Raw genomic sequence first — 16,030 nt, 5'->3', positions numbered from 1 at the left:
ATAAACTGTTGTGCTTATTTAAATAATCAATAAAACTGGCCTTCTTTAGACTAGTTGAGTATCTGGAGCGTCAGCATTTGTGGGTATGATTACAGGCTCAAAATAGCCAGAAACAAAGAACTTTCTTCTGAAACTCATCAGTCTATTCTTGTTCTGAGAACTGAAGGCTATTCCATGTGAGAAATTGCCAAGAAACTGAAGATCTTGTACAACACTGTGTACTACTCCCTTCACAGAACAGCGCAAACTGGCTCTAACCAGAATAGAAAGAGGAGTGGGAGGGCCTGATGCACAACTGAGCTAGAGGACAAGTACATTAGTGTTTAGTTTGAGAAACCGACGCCTCACAAGCCCTCAACTGGCAGCTTCATTAACCTCTTACATCTAGATGTTCCGCTAGCGGAACACCGCTCCAATATCAGGGCGTGGCGCGAATTACAAATTCCTCAAATCCCAAAACTTCAATTTTTCAAACATATGACTATTTTACACCATTTTAAAGACAAGACTCTCCTTTATCTAACCACATTGTCCGATTTCAAAAAGGCTTTACAACGAAAGCAAAACATTAGATTATGTCAGGAGAGTACCCAGCCAGAAATAATCACACACCCATTTTTCAAGCTAGCATATAATGTCACAAAAACCAAAACCACAGCTAAATGCAGCACTAACCTTTGATCTTCATCAGATGACACTCCTAGGACATTATGTTATACAATACATGCATGTTTTGTTCAATCAAGTTCATATTTATATAAAAAAAACAGCTTTTTACATTAGCATGTGACGTTCAGAACTAGCATACCCACCGAACACTTCCGGTGAATTTACTAAATTACTCATGATAAACGTTCACAAAAAACAATTATTTTAAGAATTATAGATACAGAACTCCTTTATGCAATCGTGGTGTCCGATTTTAAAATAGCTTTTCGGTGAAAGCACATTTTGCAATATTCTGAGTAGATAGCCCGGCCATCACAGGCTAGCTATTTTGACACCCACCAAGTTTGGCACTCACCAAACTCAGATTTACTATAAGAAAAATTTGATTAACTTTGCTGTTCTTCGTCAGAATGCACTCCCAGGACTTCTACTTCCACACCAATGTTGTTTTTGTTCCAAATAATCCATAGTTATATCCAAATAGCGGCGTTTTGTTCTTGCGTTCAAGACACTATCCGAAAGGGTGACGCGCCGGCGCGTATCGTGACAAAAAAAATAAAAAATATTCCATTACCGTACTTCGAAGCATGTCAAACGCTGTTTAAAATACATTTTTATGCGATTTTTCTCGTAAAATAGCGATAATATTCCGACCGGGAGACGTTGTTTTCGTTCAAAGACTGAAAATGTAAAATGGACTCTTCACGTGCATGCGCACACCCGTGTCATTGTTCTCAGATCGACCACTATCCAAATGTGCTACTGTTTTTCAGCCAGGGACTGCAAAGTCATCATTCAATGTTCTGGTGCCTTCTGATAGCCTATGGGAGCCTTAGAAAATGTCACGTTACAGCAGAGATCCTCTATTTTCCATAAAGAGGCTATAAAAGGCCAAGAAATGGTCAGAGGGCACTTCCTGTATGCAATCTTCTCAGGTTTTGGCCTGCCATATGAGTTCTGTTATACTCAGACACCATTCAAACAGTTTTAGAAACTTTAGGGTGTTTTCTATCCAAATCAAACAATTATATGGATATTCTAGTTTCTGGGCAGGAGTAATAACCAGATTAAATTGGGTACGTTTTTTATCCGGCAGTGAAAATACTGCCCCCTATCCTAAACAGGTTAAATGGTACCCGCAAAACACCAGTCTCAATGTCAACAGTGAAGAGGCGACTCTGGGATGCTGGCCTTTTCTTTGCAACTCTGCCTATATGTCAGACTGGCCAATAAAAAGAAAAGATTAAGATGGGCAAAATAACAGAGAGACTGGACAGAGGAACTCTGCCTAGAAGGCCAGCATCCAGGAGTCGCCTCTTCACTGTTGACGTTGAGACTGGTAGTGTATATATCCACAACATGCATGTCCTAACCATCGTTTTAATATTAGGTGACAAGTCTATAGTAACATGTCCTAGTCATTGTTTTAATATAAGGTTACAAGTCTAACTGTTCTTCTGGTGTATTCAAAGTTTTAAAACCGACAGCAAGTCAAAAGTTGTTGGGGGTGAGGCACCAACTGTTAAGTTCATGTTAAGTATCCCTATATTTCCGTGTATTGTGCTAATACGGTGGAGTCAACGTTGTTAAACTGGAACCTTGTCGTTGTGTCATTTTGAGTTAACATTGGTAGCAAAGGATGGCTAATAACTACAATGTGCCACCTCGCTTCGACGAGGTGTTGGGAAAATGAACTTGGAATCTGGACACGGGTTACTAATCTGGACAAGAAAAAGTGCTTGCGGTGGTATTATCGCTCGAAGGAAGAGTGAGAGATACAGCGCTGGAAATATCCGTTGAGGATTTGAACAAGGATGACGGTATGGGAACGTTGATCAGAGCACTGGATTCTGTCTTAAAGAAGAGAGAGGCATATTCAAACTTTGACAGTGTTACTAGAGACATTTCGGTTGCTATGACGGACTACATAATTGATTTTGAACAGAGGTACACTAGGATGCGCAAGTACGAGATGGTTCTCCTGGATGCAGTGTTAGTTTTCAAGTTGCTAGATCCTGCCTCTCTGGATGGTAGGGAAAAACAGTTGGCTTTGACTGCTTGTACTGTGCTGACTTTTGCGTCAATGAAGTCGGCACAAAAAAATATTTTGGGTGAAAAGACGTCTGTCGCGCCAATAACAGATGGAATGCAAGTGAGTGACGCAGCATATTACACTGAGTAGCAGAGAAAAGGCACCAAAAAAGTCACGTTCTCAAGACAACCAGACATTGCCCGGAACAAATCCACTGGACAGATATGGAAGGAGATCAAAATGTGCTATTTGTCAAAGCACTTAACATTGGGTTAAAGACTGTCCTCATAAAAATGAACAAGTTAAACTAACAGAGGAAAAGGTAAACACCAAGAGAGAGCAGTGTAACATTACGCTGTTTTCAAACCAATCTGCTTCTGATACTGAGATCTTTATAGTTGAATCCTTAGGATCTGCTGTGATTCATACTGCATGTACACGCACAGTTTGTGGTGCAAAATGGCTTGATAGCTATGTCAATTAACTAAATATGAAAGTACAAAACATGATTGACACAACAAGCAGAGATGTCAAAGAATGGTCCATTCTACCAAGAGTCAAGATACCAGCAAAAATGTGTCAGACTAAGTGTCACATTGAAACAGAGGTGGTCCCTACAGATATCCCCTTACTATTAAGCAAAACTTACCTCAAGAAGGCAGGGTCTGTACTACACATAAAAATGACAAGGCAGTGATGTTTAAACAACCACTGACCCTTGAACGTACTACCTCAGGGCACTATTGTGTAAACATTTTAGACAGACATCACTCAGAGTCCATGATAAAAATTTGATTCTGACAGACACAAAGCACGGACACAGAGCACATGGAGTACATGCTACAGTTGACAGACTTCAGAAATTACTCAGCAGTTCTGGGAATAATGAGTATTTCCATTCTACGGCAGATAGTTAACAGTTGTGAGACATGTCAGAAATACAGCAAACCTAAGCCCAGACCAGCTGTTGGTTTGCCACTGTCTTCCAAGTACAATGAAACAGTGGCTGTAGATCTACATGAGCTAGGACCAAGTGTGTGGTACCTTGACATAATCGACCACTTCACACGCTTCAGCGCTGGAAGCATTGTGAATACAAAGAAACCCAGTGACATCGTCAGGCACTTCATTCATTCCTGGGTAAGTGTGCATGGCCCGCCCTAGAAATTGTACAGTGACAATGGAAGAGAATTCAATAATAATGAAATTAGAAAAATGGCAGAGAACTTCAACATGGAAGTAAAGACAACAGCTGCATACAGTCCATGGAGCAATGGACTTCTGGAGAGACATAATCAAACACTCACAGATTATGCTGAAAGTGAAGCAAGACGATGGATGTGACTAGAAAACGGCCCTAGATTGGGCTTTGATGGCAAAAAACTCAATGCACAATGTTCATGGCTACAGCCCATACCAACTAGTGTTGGGCAGAACCCTAATCTTCCCTCTGTACTGGTTGACAAGCCACCAACACAAGAAAGGACCAGTCTGAGTGCATGGGTGGGACAGCACCTTTCAGCTCTACATGCAGCGAGAAAAGCATTCACTGAAGCAGAGTGTTCAGAGAGAATTCACAGGGTAAACGGCTTCGACCCACCAATAAGTACGAGACTGGAAACAAAGTCTACTACAAACGAGTTGACTGACAAGAGTGGAAAGGACCGGGAGTAGTCATTAGCCTAGATGGTGGTGATATTTGTGGAAAGTAAATGATCAACAAGATGGAGGGCTGTTGCTGAGAATCGGCGTCCTAATGAAAATGACAAAAAAGACACATTAACAGACACAAACCTACCAGATGTCGCATCCAAGGATATGGACACTGAAACTGACATTTGAAATGGAGCAGAGACCTTCAACCATGACACAAGTAATACTGTTGAGCGTTCAAATGAGGAAAACATTCAACAACAGCCACATATGTTAAGACAACATGGTTGTTCCAATCTGAAAACTGGACAAAATGTTAAATACATGAACAGAGAAAGTAGTATTCCACATACAAGTCGTGTCCAAAAGTTTTGATAATGACACATTAATTTTCACAAAGTCTGCTGCCTCAGTGTCTTTAGATATTTTTGTCAGATGTTACTATGGAATACTGAAGTATAATTACAAGCATTTCATAGGTGTCAAAGGCTTTTATTGACAATTACATGAAGTTGATGCAAAGAGTCTATTTTCAAGACCTCTGCAATCCGCCCTAGCATGCTGTCAATTAGCTTCTGGGCCACATCCTGACTGATGGCAGCCCATTCTTGCATAATCAATGCTTGGAGTTTGTCAGAATTTGTGTGTTTTTGTTTGTCCACCCGCCCCTTGAGGATTGACCACAAATTCTCAATGGGATTAAGGTCTGGGGAGTTTCCTGGCCATGGACCCAAAATATTGATGTTTTGTTCCCTGAGCCACTTAGTTATCACTTTTGCCTTGTGCCAAGGTGCTCCATCATGCTGGAAAAGGCATTGTTCATCATCACACTGTTCCTGGATGGTTGGGAGAAGTTCCTCTCGGGGGATGTGTTCTTAGGCAAAATTGTGAGTGAGCCCACTCCCTTGGCTCAGAAGCAACACCCACACATGAATGGTCTCAGGATGCTTTACTGTTGGCATCACACAGGACTGATGGTAGCGCTCACCTTGTCTTCTCCGGACAAGTTTTTTTCCGGATGCCCCAACAATCGGAAAGGGGATTCAGAGAAAATGACTTTACCCCAGTCCTCAGCAGTCCAATCCCTGATGTTTTTCCTAGAGAGAAGTGGGTTCTTTGCTGCCCTTGACACCAGGCTATCCTCCAAAAGTTTTCGCCTCACTGTGCATGCAGATGCACTCACACCTGCCTGCTGCCATTCCTGAGTAAGCTCTGTACTGGTGGTGCCCCGATCCTGCAGCTGAAGCGACTTTAGGAGACGGTCCTAGCACTTGCTGGACTTTCTTGGGTGCCCTGAAGCCTTCTTCACAACAACAATTGAACCGCTCTCCGTGAAGTTCTTGACGATCCGATAAATGGTTGATTTAGGTGCAATCTTGCTGGCAGCAATATCCTTGCCTGTGAAGCCCTTTTTGTGCAAAGCAATGATGACGGCACGTGTTTCCTTGCAGGTAACCATGGTTGACAGAGGAAGAACAATGATTCCAAGCACCACCCTCCTTTTGAAGCTTCCAGTCTGTTATTCGAACTCAATCAGCATCTCCAGCCTTGTCCTCGTCAACACTCACACCTATGTTAACGAGAGAATCACTGACATGATGTCAGCTGGTCCTTTTGTGGCAGGGCTGAAATGCAGTGGAAATGTTTTGGCATTCAGTTCATTTGCATGGCAAAGAGGGACTTTGCAATTAATTACAATTCATCTGATCACTCTTAATAACATTCTTGCCATCATACATGTCTGTCATTTTCAAAACGTTTGGCCACGACTGTACAGCAACCGTCCTTAGACGAGCAGGGAAAAGCCTAAGGAAAACACCAGAACTGGTACTACTTGCAGTACTCTGAACCAGCTACACTTTCTGGTACAACCGGGTCAGCTGACCTGTCACTTGTAGATGATCTCAGAATTGAACCAATGGAAAATCGAGAAAAACAATGACATTCAAAATGTATGTACTTTAAATAAAGGACCTGTCATTTGACTCAGCTAAGCTAGATGAGCTCAGTAATTGGAGGAAAAATTGAGTGTTTGAGGAAGTCAAAGACATTGGCCAAAAATGTGTCTCAACAGGGTGGATTTGCACCCTTAAAGAATCCTTAACTGGAATAGTGCCAAAAGCACATCTAGAGGTTTTGAGGAGCTGGCTGCTAAAGAACTCCCAAAAGATTCACCGACATGCGCCACAGTCACTCAGATTGCCGCTGACGGTGATCTACCAGAAAAAATTGAACCTTCATTCCATAGACATCAAATCTGCATTTTTGCAGCGAACAGAGCTGCCAAGGGACATTCACATCGGACCTCTGCCTGAAGCTAAGAGCGAAGGAACACTGTGGAAACTAAACAAGTGTGTGTATGGCCTGGGAGATGCATCACTCTACTGGTACAACAAAGCCAAGGCACCAATGCTGAGTACAGTTGGAAAATGTCACAAGTGGATCCTGCAGTCTTCTATTGGCTTGATCAAGACTGCAATGGGACTGGAGTACTTGCCTGTCATGTTGATGACTTCATCTGGGGTGGCTCACAGACCTTTGCTACAACTGTGATTCCACACCTCAGCTGTTTTCCAGGTCGGCCGTGAGGAGCATGATGATTTTTGTTATGTTGGCATAGAATTTATTACAGTTGATGGAACAATACTGATGCAACAGGAGAGCTATATCAAGAATCTTCAACCTATCCATATGGATTCTTCAAGACCCGTACAAAGGAATTCCCCCCTATGTGGAATTGAAGCTGATCAATTGAGGTCAAATTCTATGGGTTGTTAGACAGAGTAGACCTAATATGTTTGATGGCTCTCCCGAGTGGAGCAGTGCTAGTTGTGCCACTAGAGATTCTGGGTTCGAGTCCAGGCTCTGTCGCGACCGGGAGACCCATGGAGCGGCGCACAATTGGCCCAGCGTCATCCGAGTTAGGCGAGGTTTTGGCCAGCAGGGATGTCCTTGTCCCATCGCGCACTAGCGACTCCTGTGGTGGGCCGGGCGCAGTGCATGCTGACATGATCGCCAGGTGCACGGTGTTTCCTCGGATGTGTTGGTGCGGATGGCTTCCGGGTTAAGTGGGCATTGTGTCAAGAAGCAGCGCGGCTTGGTTGGGTTGTGTTTCGGAGGACGCTTGGCTCTCGACCTCTCCCGAGTCCTTACGGGAGTCGCAGTGACGAGACAGACTGTAACTACCAATTGGATACCACAAAATTGTGGAGAAAAAGGGGTAAAAGTAACAAAAATAAATAAGAATGTTTGATGTCTGCAACTTGGCATCCAACACAAAACACGCCACTGTACAAACCATTCATGAGGAAAACAAAGTTGTTCAACTGAAATCACAAGTGACTAAAGTTTCAGCATGTTGGAAAAGGTGACTGAAATTAGTTGCCTTCAGTGATGCTTCCCTAGGGAACCTTACAGATGGAGGCACACAAGGTGGACATCTAATCGTGTTAATAGATTCTCACCTATCAGTTTTCAGTCAAAAGGGTTGTCCAAAGCACACTTGCTGGAGAAACCCTTGCTCTTGTGGATGGAATTGACATTGCTGTCTGTCTTGCAACTCTGTTCTGAGCTTAGCACTGGTGAGCGAAAACGGTACATTCTGTCACTGACAACTACTCCTTAGTTGATGCTGTGAAGTCAACCAAGTCTGTCACAGAGAAAATACTTTGTCTTGAGATTAGCAGCATCAAGGAATTTATTCAAGCACAGGGAATCCAGCGGGTTCTGTGGTCGGCCACAAAGGAACAGCTTGCTGACTGTCTGACTAAAAACGGAGCACCCGGTCTTGTGCTCCTAATGGCATACAGTAATGGAAAGTAGCAGCTTGAGTAATACAAATAAAAACTTTGTCACACAACCCATTTGTAATGGGTAACTTAAATAATACTTGGGACATTTTAATTATGTTTTTAATGTTTTATTTGTCTTTAAAGAAAAGTGGGAGATTAAGTTCATGTTTTAAGTATCCCTATATTTCTGTTATTAGTGCGCCAGCGCAGGAGTCTCGTTGTAGATGAGTGCAATGGCAACCATGTATTGTGCTAATATGGTGGAGTAAACGTTGTTAAACTGGAACCTTGTCGTTGTCATTTTGAGTTAACACCAACTGCCATCCTCTTTTGTAAATGTACAGTAGCACTAATTCTCACTGTCTCCTTCCCTCCTGCATTGCTCCTATGTTCATACAACTCTTGAATCAAGCCATTCCCTTAATTCTATATACGCACCTGTCGGGGAACTTGCAACCCGCTCCTCTCTTTTAGAGTATCATAAAGATTGGTTTGCAACAATGCAATCTTCTTTCAGTTAGCAGTTTTGGGAGACCAACTGACTGTCTGTTCGTCAGATTATTTCCCTTATGCACAAATGTATCTAAATGTACTGTATATTAATATGTAATGGTTTACTGTATAACACAGTCTCAGACTCTAAGGGTGGTACCTGCTCCAGATTAGATGCTATCCCATTCCATCAATGTTCTGCAGAGCTCTCTCTCTCGCGCGCTCTCTCATTTCTCTCTCTCCTCTTCTCTCCAGGCATACAGCCTAGAATCGGAGACCCTGCGAATGGACTGTATAATGTACGGAGATGCCTCTCCCACTCTGGCAATCAACACAGTAACTAACAAGGTAATCGTCTGTCATAATGACATGCCCTCTTTGTCAATATGTTAACGCTGGCCATCTTTGTACCAGCAAGTGATTTAACCCATTGTCCATCTGTGTTCCAGCAAGTGATATATTAACGGTGACCATCTTTGTTCCAGGTAGCGTTGTACAAGACAGAGAATAAGGGCAGCGATAGCCCCCGGAGCAGCCTTAACAACAGCCTCTCAAACCAGAGCCTTGCTTCCGTCAACCTCAACAGCGTGCACCGCTACACACCGGTACGTCACACCTCCATTCAGTCACCACTAACACTGCCACAACAGGCTGTTTCATGTTCAATGTCTTGAGGAGGAGGTAGATATACTAAGATGGCACTCCCAAATGGCACTCTATTCCCTTCATAGTGCACTACTTTTGACCAGGGCCCATCTAAGGAATAGAGTACCATTTGGGACACAAAATAAGTGTTGTGTCAACTTGTAGAGGTAGGGAACATGTAACCCAAACTGCCTATATATACACTGAATAAAAATATAAATGCAAAATGCAGCAATTTCAAAGATTTTAAGGAGTTACAGTTCATATAAGGAAATCAGTCAATTGAATTAAATTCATTAGGCCCTAATCTATTCATTTCACATGACTGGAAATACAGATATGCATCTGTTGGTCACAGACACCTTTAAAAAAAAAAAGTAGGCGTGTGTATATGAGAAACAGTCAGTATCTGGTGTGACCACCATTTATTTGCCTCATCCTTCGCATAGAGTTGATCAGGCTGTGGATTGTGGCTTATGGAATGTTGCCCCACTCTTCAATGGCTGTGGGAAGTTGCTGGATATTGTCGGGAACTGGAACACTCTGTCGTACACGTCGGTCCAGAGCATCCCAAACATGCTCAATGGTTGACACGTCTGGTGAGTGCAGGCCATGGAAGAACTGGGACATTTTCCACTTCTAGGAATTGTGTACAGGTCCTTGCGACATGGGGCTGAAAAATGAGGTGATCGCGGCAGATGAATTGTACGATAATGGGCCTCAGGATTTCGTCACGCATTCAAATTGCCATCAATAAAATGCAATTGTGTTCATTGTTCGTAGCTTATGCCTGCCCATACCATAATCCCACCGCCACCATGGGGCACTCTGTTCACAATGTTCACATCTGCAAACCGCTCGACCACACTACGCCATGCACGTGGTCTGTGGTTGAGGCCGGTTGGACGCACTGCCAAATGAACATTCAATTCTCTGGAAACAGCTCTGGTGGACATTCCTGCAGTCAGCATGCCAATTGCATGCTCCCTCAAAACTTGAGACATATGTGGCATGGTGTTGTGTGACAAAACTGCACATTTCAGAGTGGCCTTTTATTTTCCCCAGCACAAAGTGCACCTGTGTAATGATCATGCTGTTTGATTAGCATCTTGATATGCCACAACTCTCAGGTGGATGGATTATCTTGGCCAAGGAGAAATGCTCACTAGCATGGATGTAAACAAATTTGTGTACTTTTTTTGAATGAAGCTTTTTGTGCGTATGGAACATTTTGTGATCTTTTATTTCAGCTCATGAAACATGGGGCCAACACTTTACATGTTGTGTTTATATTTTTGTTCATTGTAGCTTTGAGAGCCCCCTGCTCATTTTATTTTATTTATCCATTGTTGCTATAGAGCCCCACAGTAGTTGTGTCCCATAAAATCTAGCGGTCAAACAGGGAAATGTTTCCAATCGTTTTTTCCACCATTCATTTTTCCCATAGGGAATTTTAGAAACACTTAAAATATGGACTGTGTTTCATGTAGTCTTACCATGGCATGATGTTTTGATAACCATGTAGATCTCTCTCGGACAAGGAGACTTTAATCAATATAGTCGGCTCTATTTACTCTCTGATTCAAAAATGCTAATTAGTATCAAAGCAAGACTACAAATCCCTACAAGCTCCTGCATGTCATCTCTAGCTTGCACAAGCCGGTTCACAGAATTGTCCATTTAAATACATTTTTCCAGTTTATTAATTACAAAATGTAGCTAATATTAGTTAGTTAATCCAGAGATTCTTACCTTTGTCTCGATTCGGCAATCTCGTCCAGATCATCATGGCATTTGTAGTTCTTTATGATGCCACATCAGCAGCTAATTAGCATTTCATTTTGGGGGGTAAATGCAGGATAATATATTGATAAGTCACCTTGTCCTAGATAGATTTACACTTATCAAAACATCACAAAACACAGCCCTTATTTTAAGTGTTTCTTAAATCCCATATGGGAAAAATGATTGATGGAAAAATGATTGGAACCTTTTCCTTGTTTGAACGCTAGGTTTTATCGGTATTATGATTCATAATGTGCTACTATATTGGTAGACCTTTACTGCTGTACTTGACCTTCGTCTTGGATCAGTGTTTGCTGACTCACTACCTCAGTGGTAATTGCGGCAATGCTGCTTGTCTGAGGCTGTGTTATTGTTTGTGTCTGAGGCCACGGCATTGTGACACAGTCACTACACACAACCCCTGATCTATTCCAGGTCGCGCACACCGTGTGGTAATACCTACTGAGGCAAAGACCGTTTATTTAGGAAATTAAGGGGTAGAAAAAAAACAGAAAAAATGCTCTTGAGAGCCTGTGTTTTATTCTACACCGGGCACCTGGTGTGTTCCCGGTGGAAACTTGAATCCCCAGTAGGCCTAATGTTCTTCTGCCTTACCGGCACGGAGCACTTACAGTAGGGCCGGTTTCCGGGAAACCATCCCCTAATACCTGCCCCAGTATTTTGTTCTTGAACGTGTTTCTTAAGACACAACTTTATGCCGTTGCTCGTCTCCTCTTTCCCCTCCCACTCTACAGATGTATACCTTCCAGCACCTCTACTCTTGCGGTGCCATCAGGATTGCCACAGGCAGTTTATTTATACTAAGGCACTCCTGTGGCATTGTGGTGTTTGTCTATTGTGACTGTCTCGTTGCCTGTAGTGTCAGCCAAAGAAAATAACCCCAAAGACTTAAAACATAATAGACTAAGGGACAAATTTTGCCACAGTGTGGAAACCAATCTGTTTTTTTGTTTTTAGAAAAGGTCATTGGGTCTGTGTGACTGAGTAGACAATGTGGACCTGACTGAATTCTTTGCTTAGGATCATTGGAAGAAACTGTTCAAATTGACCTTTTTTGAGTGGGCGAGGTAGCTGTACACCTTTTTTTGATTACCAATCACTGCGCCCCCCACCCTCCTTAGCCTGGTTGCCGTTTCTGTTCAGCTATTATATTCCGCTCCTTGCCAGTCTTGCCATTTGCCAATGACACTGGCCTTTCGGCAATCTTAAAATCTGAACATGCTATCATTAATGAGCTCGAGGAGATCAAAGGATTTGATCCTGATTCGATAACCCTCACATCATCCAATCAATGTTTATGCAAATTAGACTGATAAGAATACGTTCTAACTTAATTCATACATTTGATTGGAAACATTTTAACACTGGTTGTGGGGAGAACAGAGGATTCCTGTTTATTGCATTTTTACCACAAGGCAATGTGATCACAGCACACCAGAGAAGCTCTCGCCATTCAAACTTCACCGTCAGTTCATTGTGAACACTGTAGCCTATTTTATATCCAGCAAGCAAGAGCAAGGTGTTTCTTTCCTTGAATATATATATATTTTGAATTGCTCAAAATCAGTGGCCAAACTATATTGCTACTAATGGGACGTGCTTTGTGCTAGGCTACTGATTCAAGAGTTATGAGGAATAGGGTGACGATGGAAAAGAGAGGCCATTGGAGTTGCCGGCTACGGTTGGGCGGTATCCAGCTAGAGACACGACCAAGTCATTCAGTCTTTTTGTTCTGTATCTATGGACGCGACCCAGTCGTTCATTCTAATGTTCCATTGCCATACTTGCTTGCTAGTTAGCCAACTATGGCTAACTTACAGTCAAGTCAAAAAGTGCAGCCAGAATAACAGCAAAGTAGCTGCATTTGCATTTGTTTAACTTGTCTGGGCTAGGTGGGACGTGACCGTACCACACTATTCAACAGCCAGTGAAATAGCATGGCGCGAAATACAAAACAGCAAAAATCTCAATTTCATTTTCTCAAACAATCAACTATTTTACACTATTTTAAAGAGAAGACTCTCGTTAATCTAACCACATTGTCCGATTTCAAAAAGGCTTTACGGCGAAAGCATAAAATTAGATTATGTTAGGACATAAACTTCACAAGAAAATCCACAAAGCCATTTTCCAAGCAAGGACATGCATCACAAAAACCAAAAGTACAGCTAAAATATTCACTAACCTTTGATCTTCATCAGATGGCACTCATAGGACTTCATGTTATACAATACATGTATGTTTTGTTCGATAAAGTTCATATTTATATCCAAAAACAGCATTTTACGTTGGCGCGTGATGTTCAGAAAATGTATTCCCACCAAAACGTCCGGTGAATGTGCACAACAATTTACAAAAATACTCATCATAAACGTTGATAAAATTTACAACAGTTATTGAAAGAATTATAGATACATTACTCCTTGACGCAACCGCTTTGTCAGATTTCAAAATAACTTTACGGAGAAAGCACATTGTTCAATATTCTGAGTACATAGCAAGCTATACAGCTACCCGCCAAGTTCTGGCACCAACAAAACTCTGAATTAGTATTATAAATATTCTCTTACCTTTGCTGATCTTCGTCAGAATGCACCCCGAGGACTCCTACTTCCACAAGAAATGTCCGTTATGTCCAAATACCTCCGTTTTGATTGTGCGTTCAGATCACTATCCCAAAGGCATAACGCGTGAGCGCAGTACCAGAGACAAAAAGTCAATGTTCCATTACCGGTCGTAGAAACATGTCAAACGTTGTTTACAATCAATCCTTAGGGTATTTTTAACATAAAACGTCGATAATATTCCAACCGGACAATGGCGTATTCATTCAAGAAGAAAATGGAGGGACGCGCTAGCGGGCTTGCACATCACCAAGCCCTTTGTCCTCAGGCAGTCCACTCATTGACTGAGCTACTATTCTCTGCCCAGTAACAGGAGAAGGATGGAAAAACTTTCTGAAGGCTGTTGACAGCCAATGGAAGCCTTAGGAAGTGCAACGTGACCCCACAGACACTGTAGTTTCGATAGGGATTCAAAAGAACTACAATTCTCAGATTTCCACACTTCCTGGTTGGATTTTTCTCATGTTTTCGCCTGCCATTTGAGTTCTGTTATACTCACAGACATCATTCAAACAGTTTTAGAAACTTCAGTGTTTTCTATCCAAATCTACTAATAATATGCAAATATTTGACTCTGGGCCCGAGTATTAGGCAGTTTACTCTGGGCACGCTTTTCATCCGAAATCGAAAATACTGCCCCCTATACCCTAAAAAGTTAAGCTGTTTTCTAGCTAATGAGGCGCGATTTCGCCTGGCATAGAAAATGTGCTAGCTTGTCAGGTCACTGTTTAGAGGAGCTAGCCAACAACACAGCTACAGTAACACAATAACTTCAAACTGAAGCTGGAAAGACTGCAAATTAGCTGTGTTTTGTTTTGCCTTTTTTTAATATATATTTTTTTGTGTGTATACTCATTAAAAATGAAGCCAGCTGATTCATGATTGCGAAGGGTTGAGAAAAGCTGCCTGCCTGTCATCCTGACTCCCGACATGTTCATTACTATCGGACAGCTGGAGATCGAATTTGAATATTGAAACAATCTTGCAAATGTTGGAGAGACAGACAGAAAGGTTTATACAAATCTCTGGCTAAAAGAAATGTAAGAATGTCTAGATCAGGGCTGCCCAACCCTCTTCCTGGAGATCTACTGTCCTGTAGGTTTTCAGTCCAACCCTAATTTAGCTTACCTGATTCTACTAGTTAAGGTCTTGTTGAGCAGCTAATTAATATAATCCAGTGTGGTGAATTAGGTTTGAACTAAAAACCCACAGGATGGTAGATCTCCAGGAAGAGGGTTGGGCAGCCCTGGTCTAGATGCTTTTTATAGTGGAGATCAAGTTTATAAGTTACCTGGTTGGGTTGATACAGTGGATTGTGCAGTCAGATGGAACAGAGTAAATAGGCTTTTTAACGTCATAGATTTAGCTGGTGGCAATTTGTGGAATAGACACTGGCTGGAATGCCGTTTTAACCAATCAGCATTCAGGATTAGACCCACCGTTGTATAAATAATAATTAACACATTGCATTTTGCAAACCTGTCGCCTCAAGATGAATGGTTTTGCCCACTGGAAAGTTATTTTCTATCCTCTTGCGCGGAACTGTCTTGGCTCAGTGCCGTTAGAAAGCACTAGTTGCTCCACTGTTTTGGTTCAGGGCATTTAGAAAGCACTAGTTGCTCCACTGTGTTGGTTCAGTGCAGTTAGAAAGCACTAGTTGCTCCACTGTGTTGGCTCAGTGCCGTTAGAAAGCACTAGTTGCTACACTGTGTTGGTTCAGTGCAGTTAGAAAGCACTAGTTGCTCCACTGTGTTGGCTCAGTGCAGTTAGAAGGCACTAGTTGCTCCACTGTTTTGGCTCAGTGCAGTTAGAAAGCACTAGTTGCTCCACTGTGTTGGTTAAGTGCAGTTAGAAAGCACTAGTTGCTCCACTGTGTTGGCTCAGTGCAGTTAGAAAGCACTAGTTGGTCCACTGTGTTGGTTCAGGGCAGTTAGAAAGCACTAGTTGCACCACTTGTTTTAAAATGAAGTCACCTGCAAAATAAAATGATTTGTCTGTTTTTGTTGGGCTGTTACATTTGTATCATTGTTTCATACCTGATGCACTCAGGGTGTTGTTACCTGTCATTTTGAGAGCAGCACGAGGAAATGTAGTAATTTCACTTTGCCTGTAAGAACCATGATGAGCATGTCTGATTAGGCTTCGCTGTATCAAAGCCTCTGAGAGAACCTCAATTGCTCGCTTCCTCGCTCCTCAGCTCTTTCTCAAAACCCATTGGAGGAGAAGGTCAGAGGGTAGGGACCTCTGGCTTTCTCATCCAATGGGTTTTGAGAAGGAGGGGACGCAAGTGGTATTCAATTCAGATTCTCCCACTGACT

General features: G+C 42.3%; 1 protein-coding gene across 4 annotated transcripts in view; it reads left to right on the top strand.

Moving 5' to 3' along the window:
• Positions 1-16,030, top strand: part of LOC115168930 (forkhead box protein J3) — a 97,766-nt gene that overhangs the window by 65,660 nt on the left and 16,076 nt on the right. For all 4 annotated transcript variants that reach the window (XM_029724457.1, XM_029724453.1, XM_029724454.1 and 1 more), the window contains 2 exons: positions 8,893-8,985; positions 9,123-9,242. In XM_029724457.1, coding sequence (XP_029580317.1) covers positions 8,893-8,985; positions 9,123-9,242 — 213 coding nt within the window. The remainder of the gene's footprint in view (positions 1-8,892; positions 8,986-9,122; positions 9,243-16,030) is intronic.

This window comes from Salmo trutta, chromosome 30 (genome assembly GCF_901001165.1).
Source record: "Salmo trutta chromosome 30, fSalTru1.1, whole genome shotgun sequence".
NCBI classification, from domain to species: domain Eukaryota; kingdom Metazoa; phylum Chordata; class Actinopteri; order Salmoniformes; family Salmonidae; genus Salmo; species Salmo trutta.
Note: the sequence above shows the minus strand (reverse complement) of the source record. Positions and strands in the feature narration are given on the sequence as shown.